Source organism: Xiphias gladius, chromosome 5, assembly GCF_016859285.1.
Source record: "Xiphias gladius isolate SHS-SW01 ecotype Sanya breed wild chromosome 5, ASM1685928v1, whole genome shotgun sequence".
In the NCBI taxonomy this organism is placed as follows: Eukaryota; Metazoa; Chordata; class Actinopteri; order Istiophoriformes; family Xiphiidae; genus Xiphias; species Xiphias gladius.
The window spans coordinates 23,325,278-23,343,844 of NC_053404.1; the positions used below are offsets into that span (position 1 = coordinate 23,325,278).

The 18,567-nt window shown below is 42.9% G+C and overlaps 1 protein-coding gene across 8 annotated transcripts in view; it reads right to left on the reverse strand.

Annotated features, from left to right (window-relative positions):
- LOC120789873 (receptor-type tyrosine-protein phosphatase mu-like) overlaps positions 1 to 17,517 on the reverse strand; it is a 131,341-nt gene extending 113,824 nt beyond the window's left edge. For 7 of the 8 annotated variants that reach the window (XM_040127021.1, XM_040127020.1, XM_040127018.1 and 4 more), the window contains exon 1: positions 17,197 to 17,310. In XM_040127021.1, the coding sequence (XP_039982955.1) occupies positions 17,197 to 17,284 (88 nt within the window). In that variant the 5' untranslated portion in view covers positions 17,285 to 17,310. Of the gene's footprint in view, positions 1 to 17,196 lie in introns of all 8 variants that reach the window. The other variant, XM_040127022.1, reaches the window with a different exon arrangement.
- Between the last annotated feature and the right edge of the window lie 1,050 nt (positions 17,518 to 18,567).

The window sequence follows — 18,567 nt, forward strand, 5'->3', positions numbered from 1 at the left end:
TACCACCATAGTTACCAGGCTGCCAGGTAGGTAGGTACAGACAGACAGACAGACAGACAGACAGACAGGTAGTTAGGTACAGATGGATGGATGGACGGACGGACGACGGGTGGACAGACACACACAGACAGACAGACTGACAGACAGACAGGCAGGCAGATATGTAAATGAGGGTTAACTTTAATTAAAATCTGAATAATCCAGAGTCAACAGACGTGTTTCTTTAAACTCTGCAGGGTCAGAAGAGATTAGAGCAGATCATAAACCCAGAAACATGTCGGATTAGACTCTGTATGTTCCAGATAAGAGCCGAGGTAATCAAAGAAAAGAAAAGTAAGATCTGCGGTTCTTAATCTGTTCTCCTTCTTACTTCCACAAGTCCCTTCCCTCCTTCTGAAACTGACATCAGTATCACAGGATTGTGCCATTGTTGCTGACGCATGCGGAGAAAGATGAATATTAATTTTCAGCAATAAGTTGAAATGTCTCGAGCTGATCCTGAGGGTCAGATCCTTTCGGTCTTGTTTCCAGCGAACTCAGCCAAAGAATGTTTGAGGTAGAAGAGGCTGCACTCTGTAACACCGCTGTACAGTCAGAGCGTTTCTGTGGTTCAACAACTCCAACTGAGTGAGACGTCTTCTCTGATCTGTCTTCTGATCTCACGTCACATTGGCCAGATAAACGTTCTTTGATATCAGATCAATAATTCAAACTGATCAACTTCATAGTTTTGTTTCAGGTCCTTCAGTGTTTGGATCATCGTGAAAAATAGGTTGTGTCAGATATCAAAGGACTTGGATCAGGATCAAGGCCAAAGACACCTGATCAGGACGTCCCTGGCAATGAGGAAAAACGGCATAAAACACAACTACTCTGATTCACTTGACAAAAGCTTAATGACTAATTATTCAACTGTCAGAGTAACAGCAGTTCTGTGATTATTGACAGCTGAAGAAAGAAGGAGAGGAGAAAAAGTGATGGTAAGGAGAAGAAGAACAGAGTGAGGAGGATGAGTAAGAAAAAGAGAAAGTGAGGCAGTAAAAGGGAGAGAGACATTTAGAGGACTTTTTCTGTCCTGCTGAATCATCATAAATCTGAGTGTTTCAGTGTGTATGCTGCAGTAATCGATACGGCAGCAGATTGTCTTCTTCTCAGTCAGTCGACTTTTCCTGAAACTCACAAAATGTATCTGTTAACATTAACGTCAATGAGTTTTATCACAGCTACTGCTGTTCACAGTGGTGGAAGAAGTGCTCACCTCTTTTACTTAGGTAAAAGTGCAGAAGTATTGGCAGCAAAATGTACCTAATGTCACAAAAGTAAAAGTGCTCATCATGCAAAATGGCCCCATTTTGAGTGTTATAATTATTATACAAATATCGTTGGAACATTTGCAGGAAGTGAACGAGCATAAAAACTTGCAAAGAGGCAGGTGCACAGACCTTGTCCATAAACTGATGTTTCAGCACAAGCATGGACAGATTATGAGACAACGGGCCCCTGGACACAGACATGTAAAAGGCCCCCCACCCTCCTATAAGAACAAGACCCCCCACACTGAGAGAGGCACTTTCTGTGGTCACTGTATGCCTCTTAGTATCCATTTTGTGATTCTCTGCAGTTATTTTGTGGTCGTCCTCAAACAGAGACTCTGGGGCCCCCTAAGACCTTGGGCCCAATAGGCCCATTCAGTAAGTTACCTATGGGCGTAAGGGTGCCTTCTTCGCAGCTTAAGGACTGAAACAAATCGCATCATATGTATAAAATGCTCCCGGGACACTAGATGTGCAAGTCAGTCCGTTTAAAAAGGACAAGTACAATGAATCGGAATCCTAAAAACACTGTGGATCAAGTTCAGCTCATAAATCATTCAACACTACGCATACATTATACTGAACGGTATAATAACGTCTTCAGGGACAACTATTAACTTCAGTACAAAGACCAGAACCCAATATGGCTGCACTTAAAACTGCAAATACACAAAGAATATAGAAAAGTAGTTCAATAGATAAATATAATCTCAGTGTCCAATGTGATGGTGGAAAACTAGCAAAATACGATCAAAGCGACATTGTGAAGAGAAAATCGTAGTTTCAAATTTAGATAAGAGCAATAATACACAAAACATAAATATAAGACCCTGATGATATAAATGTATGAAGAAAAATAACACAGCCACTGAATTAGCACAGAAAAATATGAAGTGCCAACTATTAAAAGGTGCAATACATAAGGTTAGGCTACTAAATCATAAATGGAATATTATTACTGATTAACTAACGTGTAGATGAACTGTTACCTTCGGATTTCATCTATAACAATGCCTATCTTATAGGAAATATAGCAGACTACAAGTGCAAAGCAGCAGAAATCGGAAATACTCAGCTGGGGGGCTCTTAACATACCAAACTCCATAGACAAACCTTGCGGATTTTTGAGTGTCCAGGCAGACGGATCGCCGGACAATTAACCCCAAAGAACGACTGGACAACACACACATGAACAAAGAGTGGTGTAAATGTCAAGGATGACACCTCCAGCCGATGAAGAGCACACCAGAGTCTGCATCTCACTCTCTGACACCCCCCTCCTCACCCTCCTCACCCAAGCATACAGAAGGTCATCTCTAACCTCCAGCAGAGAGAGAGGGGGAGATCATTCAGGCTGGGAGAGGCTGAAAAGGTCTTCTCCCATAGGACTCACTCACAATACAAGACAACATACAACGCACACGAATATACATTAATATGCAGAGTAAGAGTTAGTGACAGTCAGTAACAGCAGGTGTGAGGCTGTTTGGCTCCAGAGGAACAGAGATACTAACGAAAAGTGAAAATGTGGCTGCAAAGAAAAGGCCGAGATTTACTGGACCAGATGAGATGAAAGAAGGTGAGTCCAGACCAGATGGATGCAGATGAAGTTAGGTGGTAAGTGACTTGATAGAACAAGATGAGGTAATATGTTACCAACATTTAATCCTTGAATTTATTAATGAATAGGTAACTGTTTTTATAGTTGATTAACCATTTAACTCTCTTTCTAAGCAAAAATGCAGAACATTTGATGCTTCCATCACCTTGGACTCTGGGATAATGTGAGTTCATCTCTTAACTGAAAAATAGTCAAAATATTAATTGACAGTGACAATAATTGTTAGTAGCATCCGTATACCAGATGAAATGAGATGAGATGACGTGAGACTGAGTGGGATGAAACAAAAAGAGATTAGGTAGAGTTTGGGAAATGAAACAAGTTAAAAGGAAGTGAGGTGATGATATGAGATAAGATGAAGTGAGATGAGACTAGATGAGATTAAATGAAATGATAAAATGAGACGCAATGAGAGTTGAGATGAAACACGGTGAAATAAGACATAAAGCGAGATGAGGGGATGTGACATGGCAAAACATGACAAGATGAGATGATGTGATTTGATGAAATGGGAAGAGGTGAAATAAAATGAGATGCAGTGAGGTGAGGTGAAATGAAAGGAGATAATGACATTAAATTAGGCATAAAATATGAAAATCGATGAGACATGAGCAGTGAAATAAGACAGTGAAATTAAAAGATGAGATAAAACATGTGGACACAAGTGTGAAAAAAGAGATTTAATAGTAATATTAACACTAACAGTATAAACCCAACACTGCAGAGTCGAATAGAACAGTAGAGCTGCAGATCTCTATGTGAGTGTGTGTTGTTGTGTTATCAACCATGAAACACACACACTCTAAAACCTCTCCCGTCTCTCTCTTTTGCCTGCAGCTCCCTTATGGCGCACGACCACTAATGCAATTGTGCTGGGAGTTAGGCTGGGGGGGGGGGGCACTCAACCCCCTGCTTAAACCTGTCTGTCTCTCTACAGACTGTCTCACTGCTGTGGCTAATTCTGAAGTGTTTTTATATTTTCAACAAACTCTGTTTATATTCTTCCTCGTCTTCAGCTGATGATGATGACGACGAAGATGATGATGAATATTAGGATGACTATGGAGATGATGATGATAATGATGAAGAAGAAGATGACGACTATGGAGATGATGATGATGATGATGAAGAAGAAGATGACGACTATGGAGATGATGATGATAATGATGAAGAAGAAGATGACGACTATGGAGATTATGATGATGATGATGATCATGAAGATGGTGAAGATTATTATCAATATTATTATTATTATTATTATTATTATTATGTCGGTTTTTTCTGTGTGATTTTGAAAAAAGTCTTACAGTTGTAACAAACCTGTTTACTTTTTTTTTTTTGCTTTTGTACGGCTTACTGACCATTTACATTAATAATTAATGCATTTTATACCATTTCCAACTTATAGTTTTAAGCTCATTGTCTTTTATTGTTTTCAGCTTGTGATTGTTCTTTCTCCTCTTATCAATTGTGGCCCAGCTGCTGTGTAAAAGTGCCCTTGTGAGGAAAATAAAGTTTTGACCACATAATCAGCTTGTCTGTCTTGTTGTAAGATAATGAGGTTTTTAGGTCTCAGTCAGCGACAGTGATGAATGGATGATGAGGGGATTTTTGCAATAAATAACTTATTTAAAGAGAAATGTTCGGACATTTCTAGTCAGGTATTTCCAGTAGTTCCTTTATTTTTTGCTTTGGTCATAGAGCCTCTAACTGAAACTATAAAACAGTGTCTGGGTCAGTTGCTTTCAAACTTAAATTGTCATTATACGCAGACGACGCACTTTTGTTTCGGACGGATCTGTTCAAATCTGCACCATCTCTAATCAGGATCACTGATGAATTTAGTCAAATAAATAATGATAGATCCTTCACCTGCCACCTGGAAAGAGCAGTGACATGCTTCTCTGAACATTTTTTATTTTCTGTTTAGCTTATAATGATTTTAAAAATGTTTCTGTGGCCATGAGAAATTCTTCCCACTTATATTCCATGATCACTATTGAAATGAATACAGGGCAAATCACAGTTTTAGCTGTAAAAATAAACAAACAAACTGAATCAATATGAACAATAAAAACAAACATATGTATATTCCAGTCTTGTCATTTTTATCTGCACTTTGAAATACAGATTTTACATAATTTTCTTGCCTTGTTTATATATTTGTTTTTCTCTTATTTTGCATATTTTTTAACCTTATTCAGAACAAACCACAAGGCAAGTTCTGTGTGAGTGAAAACCCACTAAGAGATAAACCTGTTTCGAGTTCTGATTCTGACAATAAAAAACACGCGTTTCGTTTAATTATTGGTTTCATGACAGAGATTTGCCTGTTAAAGATGTGAAAGTCTCAGTATCGTGTTGGGAGAAATTATCTAATACGTTGGACATGATGTGATTTTTCTTCTGTTTGTTATGGTTGGCTGGGATGATGTCTAAAAATTTGTTTTTGTCAGTTTTGTATGAGCACATGTAGGAGCAGGAGTTGATGTGATTGTTTGTATACGCTGCTTCGCTGAAATGTTTAGTTTTCTTATTTCAAGTAGAGAGAAAGTACGAAGAAGTTAAAAGACAAGTCTGGTCAAATAAAAGTTGTTTCACCTACAAATGAACAAGAAGATCAGAAACTATCAGCCGGAATCACCGATCTAACCTCTCTCTCAATCTCTGAGTCTTTCACCTCTGTTAACCTCGGCCAATCCCAGAGGTGAGTCTTGGTTTCCCGCGGTTACGCTCTGACACACATACAGCCAATCATTAATCAGAGTCTGGTGGCATATTAAGAGTCTGCAGCCACCCGAGGACACACACACACACACACACACACAGTGACCCAGAAAATTGTCCTCAGTACAAAGACATCTCTGAAAGCAGGAGGTCGCAACCACTGAGCATGCTCAGCTGCCAGCAGCATGTTTACAGATGTCAGGGAAGGCACGGACCGCAGGCTGACAGAAAATAACTGAGAAACATAAACGCTGCACAAATCCACAGCGATGCCTTCACTGTCCGTCTTAAAACCCAGCAGCTCGGAGCGCTGCACACACCTGTGACTCACCTGTTGTCCACCCACACCTGCTGCTCATCTGTCTGAGACGCTCAGTGGATTTTAACAGGATGTGACTTTCCCTTTCATTTACACATTCAGTGTAAATATATTGTCTTTTCATCATGACTTTGTTTTAAAAGAAGAGAAAATTAAAACGATGAAACTGACAGGACGCTGCTTCCTGGTCTGGGGTTGTTGTGTTTATTTCGACTCGGTTCAGAGAAACACCTGCTTCAAACTCTAAACGGCTGAATCCAGCTCAGCTCAGCGCCGACGAGCCCGAAACACGATTAATATTTAAAACACACGCATGCACACACACACACACACACACACAAACACACACACACACACACAGTCAGATATTAACTGCGTATGAATATTTACTGTAGTAATTTAGGTTAAATAGCAGCTTCTGGGCCTGAAGTCCCTGAAGGCTGTAATGACACACACACGACGGGAAAGTGTGTGTGTGTGTGTGTGTGTGTGTGTGTGTTATCTGTTAGCTGGCAGCACTTTTCAGATCATTATCATAATGATTATGATAAAAGAAGAGAAAGCATTAAACTCCTAATAAAATATTTATCCTTCCTCCCTTTAGTCTCAGTCGGCACTGTACAGACAGACAGTTAGGAGACAGACAGGTAGGAGACAAACCGGTAAAGAGACAGACAGGTAGGAGACAAACCGGTAAAGAGACAGACAGGTAGGGAGACAGGTTCATGTATTAAAACTCGCAGTCAGTGTCTTAAATGTGAATCTGGGTGTAGTAATGTAATAATGATCTAATATTCACAGCTGGGGAGATCATCACAGGAAGATATTAAGAGAAGAAACTGATGCTGGAAGCAGCTGTGATCGTCCCGCAATTTTAACAGCACCTGAACACTACACTGACGAGAAAAGAAAAGAAAGGTGTAAACAGCTGGAGTAGCCCTACATCTGGATGACACTTCAGATCCTCAGCAGTCCTTTCATTTGTCCTTCATTTCACCTGAAAACTCAGCAAACACTTGAATCTAAATTCAGGTCTTCATTTCAAATCTACTCAGTGAAGACACTCAGTGGATGTTAACACGATGTGACTTTCCCTTTAATTTACACATTCAGTATAAATGTCTGACGAGTCCATTCATCACGACTTTGTTCTAAATAAAGTGAAGAAAAGCCATCCATGAAACTCCACCTTACCTGAGGCCTTTTGAAGGACGACTCATACGTTTGTCCATAAATTATTCCCTCAACATCCCATTGGTTCCATCATCATTAATGAGCAAATGTTAGCGTTTATGGGGGGTCAGAGTTCAAACAGCAGCTAGTCAAGAATCTGGGAATAGTTTCCGAACCGTCTCCCACCTTTGAGCCGCACATCACGTCTATCGCCAGATCTGCCTCTTTCATCTGCACAACTTCAACAAAAAGTGGCCTGTTTCGTCCAGTTCACACGCCGAAATCCTGCAGCGATGGGTTTCTCTGTGGCCGGACCGTGACGCCAACAGAAGGTCGATGTTTGGTCCAAAACACAGCAGCGGAGTTTTAAACAGGCTCGAACAAGTCTGATCATACAACACCTGAGCTCAGGTGTTTGTCGGGAGCCCAACACAGAATCCTCCTTCTGACCTACAAGGCTTTCGACAGGTTCCGCGGTTGCAGTGTCATTTCTCTGTACACTGGCGTCCTTGACGTTCTCCTTTACGAAGACATCGTTCTGCAGTCAGAACCACACAGTGACAGGCTCGTCGCTGCCACACACAGCCGTCACATTAAACACCGTCACTTCACACAGTCATAAAATAGAACCAGAACCACTGTAATTATGGAGTGAAAAACCTCTGGAGGGTCCTCACAGGTATAGAAGTCCAACACGTTTGTGTGTTAAACAGGCGTGTTTTAAGTTTGCTGATCAAGCAGATTATACTGATAACACACACACTCAACACACACTAATCCCTGTCTCATTAGTTCGCTGTCTCTCACACACACACACACACACACACACACCTTCAAACAATAATCCTATGAATATGATCAGGGATTTGGGCCACAACACTAATCAGACTGACATCTCTGGACAGGGATTAAATAAACACACACACACACACACACACAGTCTCCCTCCCTGCAGTGTGTGTGTGTGTTGTAATCTTTTGCTGACTGTGTTTTATAATCTGATGTTGGAGAAATAATTTGGTTGATCTGAAGATCTACGTCTCGCTTTGACGAACAAACTGCCGGCCGTCAGGGAGACGCTCTGTTACCATGACGACGGTCACATGATGCTGTGCTCTGGTGGGCGTGGCCTGAAATATTTCAAACAAAGTTCGTAGGTGTTTACTTTACTCACATCTGAGAATTTTTGGCCCTTTGCCCGGAAAAAACAAGCGCAGTTAAGTTTTCTGTCGACTGACCAATGATCGTTTCAGCTCTACATAAAATTTCCAGGATCCCCACGTCGCCGTAATTAGTCATTTGCACAACAGAATTTAATCAAGACGATGTGACTGTATGACCATGATGCAGTTCAACTAAAATCAGTTTGAGATTTTATTGGTACGATTTTTAAAGGTCTTCGTTTTCTTTCGTTCACCCCCCTGCTCTTACATTTATTCTAGAATTGAGAAACAGAATTTTGGCTTGTGTGGAAAATAGGAAATCTCATTATTGCGTGTCCATGTTTGTGAATGTGACCTCGTATTAAACTGTCCTGTGGTGAGTTCAGGGACCCGGGGAGATTTGGATCTCAGTGACAGAGCTCAGAGCTGACACCAGCCCCCCTCTGTGAGCTCTCAGAAACACAAATCCTCCTCCACAGCTTCTATCTCATCTCTCACGTTAAACAAAAGGAGTCTTAATCCGGCCTCCTTTAATCCCCGTTGGGTTTGCAGACGCTGCGTCTGAAGGCGGCACATTAATCCCAGAGGCCACCGGGGCCGATCGTAGCATCTCAGCCCGCCGGGGATCCTTTCTCCAACGGCTTTAATCCAACCCGGACCGACCACAAACACAGAGGAAGTCCTGCTTTCTGGAGCTGAAAACTGGAACTTTCCTCCTTCTGTTGCTGCAGATAATTCAACGCTCTGATGTGGATTTGTGGGGAGATTAAAGCCAACAAAGATTTATGCATTTTTTAAATTACTGAAATACAAACATGAAGCATGAAACTGCAGGCGGGAGGTGAGCGTGGAGAACGAGAACTGTAATAAGAAAAGCAGGGAGTAAATACAGGAACAGATTAGCTGCATGTTTTATTCATTTTTTTTTTTTTTGCTGCAACATAAATAACGTCACGTGTGGAGAATGTAGAGAGGAAGAGGTCAGTGATCACAGAGCTGGTGTGGACGCAGCGTTCAGCCGGTGTTTCAAGATTTCTCATCACCCGACAGTGTCAAATAAGAAATTAAGATTTTAATTCTGCAGAGTAGTTTTTTTTCCTTACGATGACGTTCAGCCTGAACTTAAAAGGAAAGAAGGATGATCAGCAGAAAAAATCTTCAGCTGTAAATGTGGCTCGTCGACTGCAGCAGCTTAAACACCACAGAAGAAGAACTTGGTGTCAAACCTCTGTGCTTTTTTCCTCGTGGACTGAAATGTGTCAAAAACTGAATCAAATCTTTCGTCATAATCTCGTTGACTTCTTCACGTTGTTTGTCCAATGAACAAAAGAGATTTCTAACAACTGCAGCACACTGCAACACACAACATAACACACAATACAACATACTGCAACACACACTGCAACACACAATATAACACACAATACAACCCACTGCAACATCCACTGCAACTCACAATGCAACACACTGTAACACACACTGCAACACACTGTAACACCCACTGTGACACACATTGTAACACACACTGCAACGCCCACTGCAACACACAATATAACACACAATACAACTCACTGCAACACCCACTGCACCCCACAATGCAACACACAATACCACGCTGCAACACACAATACAACATACTGCAACACATACTGCAACACACAATATAACACACAATACAACCCACTGCAACTTCCACAGCAACACACAATACAACTCACTGCAACACACACTGCAACACACTGTAACACCCACTGTGACACACATTGTAACACACACTGCAACACCCAAACACACACCGTAACACACACTGCGACACACACTGGCAAGTTCAGTTTGACCACACACTGATGAGAACCCTAACAGTATTAAAGGTTAGTGTGTGTGTGTGTGTGTGTGTGTGTGTAGCAACTAAAAGCCTAAATTGGCTTAAGAAGCTGCCTGAGAACAGACAGAATGTCATATGATCACCTTCACACACACACACACACACACACACACACACACACACACACACACACACACACACACACACACACACACACACACACACTCAGCTCTGTCTTTTCTCAGTTTTATGAGTTCACTTTTTTTCCAAACTGTTTCAACAAGAGTCAGATATTAAAACTACAGGAAACACGATTCTGACAAACACCAAAAAATCCTCGATATTTCCTTTTTGTATGTTGTGGAGCTGTAATCTCGCTACTTTTCGCACCATTTGTTTTGAAATGGCAACACATCCTGACAGCTTACGTCGCACAAGAAAAAAATCTGCAGCCACTGTTTTCTATGCAAAACAACATTTTCAGGCGCGGATTCTCATGTTGGGAGGATGACAACCAAAGAATTGGACAAATTAAAATGCTGGAGAATCGGCTCCACCAGCCATTGATCAGCTCATATTCACACAGCAGCAGTGGAGGGAAACCAGACTCCACTCAGGTTTTACTTTGATGGTTTTTCTGGAGATTCAGTTAAAGTTTGAGCAACATTCGGAGGGAAACTTGACTAGTGACAAAAAGAAGTGGTGCTGTTGAACGGGCTGGACTCATTTTTCCTTCGGAGAGAAAAGACTCGGTGAAACGATTCAGACCAGAGCAAACGTGTCGACTGAGAACCTGAACAGACGGTGGCTGAATGAGACCGGACAAGCAGGACGAAGATGGAAGGAAAGAGAGGAAGTGAGGAGAGGAAGGAAGTCTCTAAGGTTTGAGGAGAGATAATTAACTCACTGAGGACTCAACAAACACACACACACACACACACACACACACACACACACACACCTGATTTAACACATTGTGTGTGTGTTTAATCTGTGAGCTTCATTAAAACCCTGACGAGACAGAACAAAGAGCTGACTGCACCTGAACACACACACACACACACACACACACACACACACACACTCAGGAGGAAAAGGTAAAGTCCTGAATCAGCGACAGTCCTGAACCTGGACACACCAGGTCATCAGGGAGTGTGTGTGTGTCTGTGCATGTGTGTGTGTTGCTGAGTTAACAGTAGTGCTCTAATTACAGCCCCTCCTGTCTCTCTCTTTGCTTCAGTTCTCAGGTTTTGGTCTCGGCTGCGGGTCCATTCTGCTAAACATCGACAGAACAATGTCAGCAACTATTTTAATAATCGATACATTTTTAAGCATGAATAAATATTCTCTATTTCCAGCTTTTTACTCGTCTTTGTTTGATGTCAATGATTTCTGACCTGGGGGTCGTGGCCCCTCCTGTGGGTGTGATGGTGATCTGAGGGGTTCATCAGATGCATCATGGGAAATGTTAACAAGAGAGAGACAAAGTTCTGCAGCTCAAGCGCTCCTCCACAGATTCAACATCACCCTGCTGTTTCACTGTCAGACTCCCGAGGGACCGTAAAAAAACTAAGGATGAAACTCCGGAGATTCTCTTGTCAAACCTGGGGCCCACAGACTATAAAGGATTTACACAACTTTAGCACCTGGAAACACCTGGAAACACCTGGACACACGCACTGAGGAGGAAAGTCTTTGGGGTTTACATCCTCTTAACAAGATTCGTCTGAACGCCACAGGAATCTTCAGAAATGTTTAAAGACCATTAATGGATCACTGAAGGGGCCAACTAGGCTGTGAACCAGGGGCGTCAGGGGTCAGGAGCCCATGGTCCAGATCCTCTGATCCAAGTGACTGTTAATATTTCTAATCGTCTAGTCAATCAAACCACCACTAAGTAAATATTCGCCTGTGAGAGGGTGGAAGCAGTGAGCCTTTGGCATTCGTGCTTAAAAAATAACTTAAACAATTAATCAATTATTTTTAAATTGTGTTAAGTTAATTGTGTGTCAATTGATTCATAAACTAATTGCCTCACTGTTGCCTCACTCATAAATCCGGTTTCTTGGAGAGCCTTCGTCCACCTGCACAATATTGTGAAAATTAGAAACATCCTGTCTCAAAAAGAAAAACTAGTCCCTGCTTCTGTTACCTCTAGGCTGGATTATTGCAACTCCTTATCATCGAGCTAGACTCTCCAGCTGATCCAGAACTCTGCAGCACGAGTACTGACAGGAACTAGGGAAAGAGATCACAAGGGGTTCTTCCGTGTTAGCTTCTCTGCATTGGCTCCCTGTACAATCCAGACTAGAATTTAAAATCATCCTCCTCACCTACAAAACCCCCAATGGTCAGGAACCATCATATTCGAAAGAGCTCATAGAACCCTGTTACCCCACTAGAACACTGTGCTCCTGGTGTCTCCAAAAGCCTCTACTGTGGAACCAGCTCCCAGTCTGGGTCAGGGAGGCAGACGCCCTCTCCATGTTTAAGAGTAGGCTCAGGTTAGGGCCGGCTCAGGTGAGCCCTGAACCACCCCTTAGTTCTATAGGCCTAGACTGGTGGTTCTGGGCTCAGGTGAGCCCTGAACCACCCCTTAGTTCTATAGGCCTAGACTGGTGGTTCTGGGCTCAGGTGAGCCCTGAACCACCCCTTAGTTCTATAGGCCTAGACTGGTGGTTCCGGGCTCAGGTGAGCCCTGAACCACCCTGAACCTCCCCTTAGTTCTATAGGCCTAGACTGGTGAGGGAACAACCATGATGCACTGAGCACTTCTTCTCTCTCTCCCTGTCCTCATTCTGCAGGTCTCTCTGACTCCGGAGCTGCAGGATCTGTATCTGCCACTACTACTCAGCACTCATCATCACCATCGTCATTATTGTTATTAATTTCTATCATTATTACCATTTGACAGCCAGTCTGACAGTGCTTGAATACAACAGTATATACAGCAGTTCCTGCCCCCCCCACCTTCTCCTCTCTCCCCCATTTCTCTCTTCTCAGCCCATCGGTCGAGGCGAACGGCCGCCACCCTGACTCTGGCTCTGTTGGAGTTTCTTCCTGTTAAAGGGAGTTTTTCCTCTCCGCCGTCGCCAGGTTCTTGCTCATGGTGGAACTGTTGGGTTTCTCTGTGTCTTATAGTCAGGTTTCGATCATGTTTGCTATGATGGTGATAAAATTGAACTGAACTGAATTTCAGCTACGGTGTATTGGTTTTGTCTCTGGGTTCCTTGGATGTTGATCTGACCATGTCTCCATCTCCGCAGCTTTTCAACCTCTTTTAGCTCCTGGATTTGCAGCACATTTCCTGTCTGGTTCAGTCTCAGTGATTTCAGAATAAAAGCTTGTAAAAAGCCCCCGTACACTGCCTTGATAACATAGCGGAGCATTTAGCAGCTAAAGAGCCGGTTATTTGTTTCAGCACTAAAAAACAAAAAACCTACAAAAATACCAGAAATGAATCCTCCATTTCCCGCTGAAGACACAGATCACTGTGATCCAAATCAAAATGTCTGCTAGTCGAAGTCTTAATTTGTGTACTCCTTGTTACCTTAATTTCGAAAATGCTAAAAGTCGTTTTTAAGGCATAGACCACTTAAATATCTGACAAATCAACGTTTAATCCAGGCTTACGTTTGCGTTCCTAAATATTTCCAGCTGCAGAGAGATGAGACTTCGAGGGTTCAGGAATCTAACCAGACTGAACTAAATGACAGCGTTGGCAGAGCCACCTGACATGGGCCGACCTTTTTATCAAACAGAAACGTAACAAAGAGACAGTCTGGTTTATAAATCACACAAAAACTAAAAATACTGGACCAACTGACCAACAACAAGCTGAACGTCATCCCCGACGACCAAGCACGCTCATTAGCCTCGCTCCATCACCACTGTTATTAGGGCGTGGCGACCATCTTGGACTCAGACTGCCGAGAGTTTAATTTCATTCTCTGCTGCTTCTCTCTCTCTGTCTCTCACACACACACACACACACACACACACACACACACACACAGACGCATGCATTTTGTGGCCCCACAGCCATCCATATGTGCAGCAGAGAGGGACAGACAGGGGAAGAAATCTAACACACCCTCAGGCTGTGGACAGAGACTGTTTTAAAGTTAAAGAAGTCCTGATCTTCTGTTGTTTTCATCCTGATCCAGACTCCAGTCTTTTTATACTGTATTATTGTCCACGGGTTCACTGAGTTTTTACCCTGTATTTGTTTCCATTTAGTCAAACTGTCCCATCGGAAGCTGCTGAATCAGCTGTGATCAGCTCCTGTTTGCAGTGTAGCCATGGATGCAAGGACAACTGTCACTGGATCACTGTGATACTGAAGGAAACTTAAAAACAGGAAGATTCTGAATGAAGTTCTGCAGCCTCTTTAAGAGGCTTGAAGATTTATGAAAGTTTATCCTGGAGGGACAACAGAGACAATGAAAATGACTCTGTACTTTTGAATGCAGGACTTTTACTTGTAACAGAGTACTTTTACATTGTTGTACTGGTACTTTTACTTCAGTGAGGATCTTAGTGCTTCTTCCACCACTGTCGCCTCCATACAGAGGAAAGCAATGGACAAAACCATCAGTCCTCGTTCTGTGCCAGAACATGCTCTACTGAAACCGATGGGACGCTTCAGCAGCCGCAGTCGGACTAATAAATCGGGTTTTTACAGTCCAGTGTTACGGTTCAGTGTCGTCAGGTGTTTCCTGGCTGTTGCCAGTCAAACCTGATCAAACCACACCCACACAGGCCTGGAGAGTACAATTAATGAGATTCACTATGGTTGCTGCTCGTTTCAGTCGTCAACCTTTGGGATTTGGTAGAACAGGAGACCGGCAGACTGAATGCGCAGCTGACAAATCTGCAAAAAGGATGCGATGCAGTCAAGTCAACACGGATCAGAATCTCAGAGGAAAGTTTCCAACATCTGGTCGAATCAAGGCCACGAAGAACTGAGGCTGTTTACGGAGCAGAGGGAGGAACCACCCGGTCGTAGTGAGGTGTTCCTAATAAAGTGCTCGCTTTACTGGATTACATATCACATTTCCAGCTCACTGTGAGCGGTCGGTCAGTAGCGACTGCCGCTGATGTGTTAGTCATCGTGGTCATGTTGGAAACAGAGAGAGAGAGAGAGAGGGGAGAGGGGGAGAGAGGGAGAGAGGGAGAGAGAGAGAGAGAGATTCACTCTGTACAGAGAGAGAGAGGTTTGATCCCTGCTGCCCCCATCAGGTGAACAGAGGAACAGTCGCTGACTGAAAATACACACACACACACACACACACACACACACACACACACACACACACACACACACACACACACACACACACACACACACACAACTGACCTCAATCATCATCATCACAGAATGACAGAACACAGAGGAACCCATCAGTAGAACCACAGAACCTGAGCACATCAGAGAACCCAGAGCGCTGCTCTGTGGTACTACAACTGCAGTACAAGTACACACGTACACAACATGTCTGCAGCTCAGCGCAGTGTGTGAGTGACACATCACACACACATCGATAAAATATTGATCTATAAATCTAAAATGTACGGATGAAGACAGAGAACTCTGTAAACATCCTCATGAAGATCTTCCGCAGGACGTAGCAAATCACAAGATCTTCAGAGACCCCGACTGAAAACCTGTCCACGAATCATTTCATGCAACAACCTCAGCACAGAAAACCGATTCCTGTGGCCTGACACAAGCAGCCCATCGTCATCTGAAGGAAAATTCAGCTGATATGATGTTTTCAGGTGAAAAATGGAAAAACAAAACAAAACTGTCTGGTTCCAGCCAGATTTCCTCGTCTTTTTAATCTTCTATAACAGTGAACTGAGTCTCGTTGGGTTTTGGACAGACAAGACAACTAAAGACATCACACTGGAGTCGGAGAGACTAGAACAGACATTTTACCATCAGCCAGGCGTCCGAACATGAGCTTCAGAAAAGCTGCTGCTGGTACTGGAAACGTGATCAATAGTGTTGGAATTCGATTTTCAGTTTAATGGCGATGAAAAACAGCCAGAATCCTAATGACGTTCAATGAACCGATCTACAGGACGAGATATGAGTGAAATCCCTGCTTGTGTGACTATTTTACCTGATCCTTACCTTTGGCACCCGGACCCCCACCCCTCTAGTTTTCTCTAGTTTTGAATCCTACTCCCGAGCAACAAAGAAATCTACAACAGGTACTGGAAATAGGATCAATGACACCGTTGGAGTCTTACTTTCAGAGAGCTAGTGGAGTTCAACATGTCAGCCTGAATTACAGGATGAAATCCCACGATTTTCCTTCTCTTCTTACTCCACTCTGTCCTACTCTATTGGTGAACTCCACTGTGTATTTAAGCAGCTGACTGCAGCGCCGACACACGAGCATAGAGCTACTGGAAATATGCTCAGTGTCGCCCGTAAAAACGTCGGAGTTTTGGTTTAATGGTCAAAACAGACAAAATTCTAACGGAGTTCAATACGTCGATGAACTTGCTTTGAGTTCCGCTCTGTAAATCACACACTGGACACACAGCCACGGGGAATCCTATCAGCGCGATCGATTATGATGCAATTGGATTTTTGGTTTTAGTCAGAAATCCGACGGAGTTCAATTTGTCAAACTGATCTTCGTGATGAAACGAAGTGAATTCGCTTTGCTTTTCCTCTGTGCTGCTTCGACCGTTTGACTCTATTTTCACTGTCTGCGGCTTTCTGCTGGAACTGCACCAGTATCCCCAGTGCCACCAGTGCAACCAGTACCGCCGGTGTCAGTTCCGCGCCGTCTCGCCCTCGCTCCGGGTTTTGACGCAGTTTCTGGTCTAAACTGAAAGTTTTTCTGGGCTGAGATCAGCTAAAAACTGACAGAAAGAAAAGGGAGGAGACTTTCCAGCTGGAAACTTGGATGCCGACGCTCAGGAACAGTAACTCCCATGTTCACCGCGCTCACCCCGCTCACCCCCTCTCCGGAGCCCGCGGAGACCCAGACCTCTCCCCGGACCCCCGAAACCCGCTCCCCGGAGTGTCCGCTTACCTTTGAAGGTGTCCGCCCGCGTGCCCGTTAGTCCCAGTGAAACCAGTAAGAGGGACGCGGAGAGCAGGAAAGTTCCAGTCCGCTCCATGTTCGCACCGAGACCCTCCGGAGCGGGGAGGAGGGGGTGGGGGGGGGGGTTCTGGTCAACTCTTGTTCTTCTCTTTCCTCCTCTTTCTTCTTCGGCTGTTTCCCGTCTGCCTCTCTGGCGCACAGACAGGTAACAGACAGACAGGTGACGGACAGACACGCGGACGCGCTTGTTTCGGTCTCTCCGGTTTCTTTTTCCGCCGTTTCTCCTCCGCGAGGAGAGAGAAACCGACTCCGTTTACCGAGCAGCCGCTGACGTCACAGGGGGCGAGAGACTTTGGGAGGAAACGAGAGAGAGAGAGAGAGAGAGAGAGAGGGAGAGAGAGAGAGAGAGAGAGAGAGAGAGAGAGAGAGAGAGAGAGAGAGAGAGGAAGAGAGAGAGAGAGAGAGAGAGGAGAGAGACAGAGAGAGAGGGAGAGAGAGAGAGAGCGAGAGAGACAGAGAGAGAGAGAGAAGGAGGATTTTTGTTTTCACATTAGTTTTATTTCTATTCTTATTTTCATGTCTTATATTAAATTTTACTTTATTCTTATTAAACTTATTTTATTTCACATTTCAAGTACCATCTTTCTGCTTCTTGTTACTTTGAGTTCTAGATTTTCACATTTATATTTTTATTTTCTAACATAACGTTCTATATTTAATTTAACTTTTTTGTTTTTCATATTATATTTTTTCCTTTTTTCAGTCATACTAAAGATTGAATTCATTCATTTTTGTTTTTTTTAAATTTTCTATTATTGTATCTTTACTTCTCGATATATTTATTTCATATTATTTATTTTAGCTAATTTCTGTTTTTAATGGATTATTTTCCATTGATTTTATTTTATGGTAACTTCGGGGCAAAATGTAGTTATTTTATTTGTTCTTTATTCATATTTCGTATTTCTGTCAGTGAGCTTTTCTATTTTCTTCATATGTTTATTTTTTATGTTGTTAATCATTATATCCAAACTTCTTTTATGTTTTTAAAATTGCATTTTCTATTTTAATTCAGTTTGTTTATTTTTAATCAATCGGATTTACTTATTTTACTCATCTGTATTCCCTTTTGGTTTTCTATGCATACTTTTTAAATGGGATTTCATTATCATTCTAATGTGTCTCTACGTGCCTGTCAGTCTTCTGGGCCTTCAGCTTCCCTCTCGTGTTGACCTGCATTTCACCAGTGTCACGAGAATCTGTAGGAAATCTCGGCGGCAGACTCAGCTCCGTTCGTGTGTCGGTGTTTTCACTTTAAACTCGCGATGCTGCCACCTGCCGGTCCCGCTGGTCCCCCAG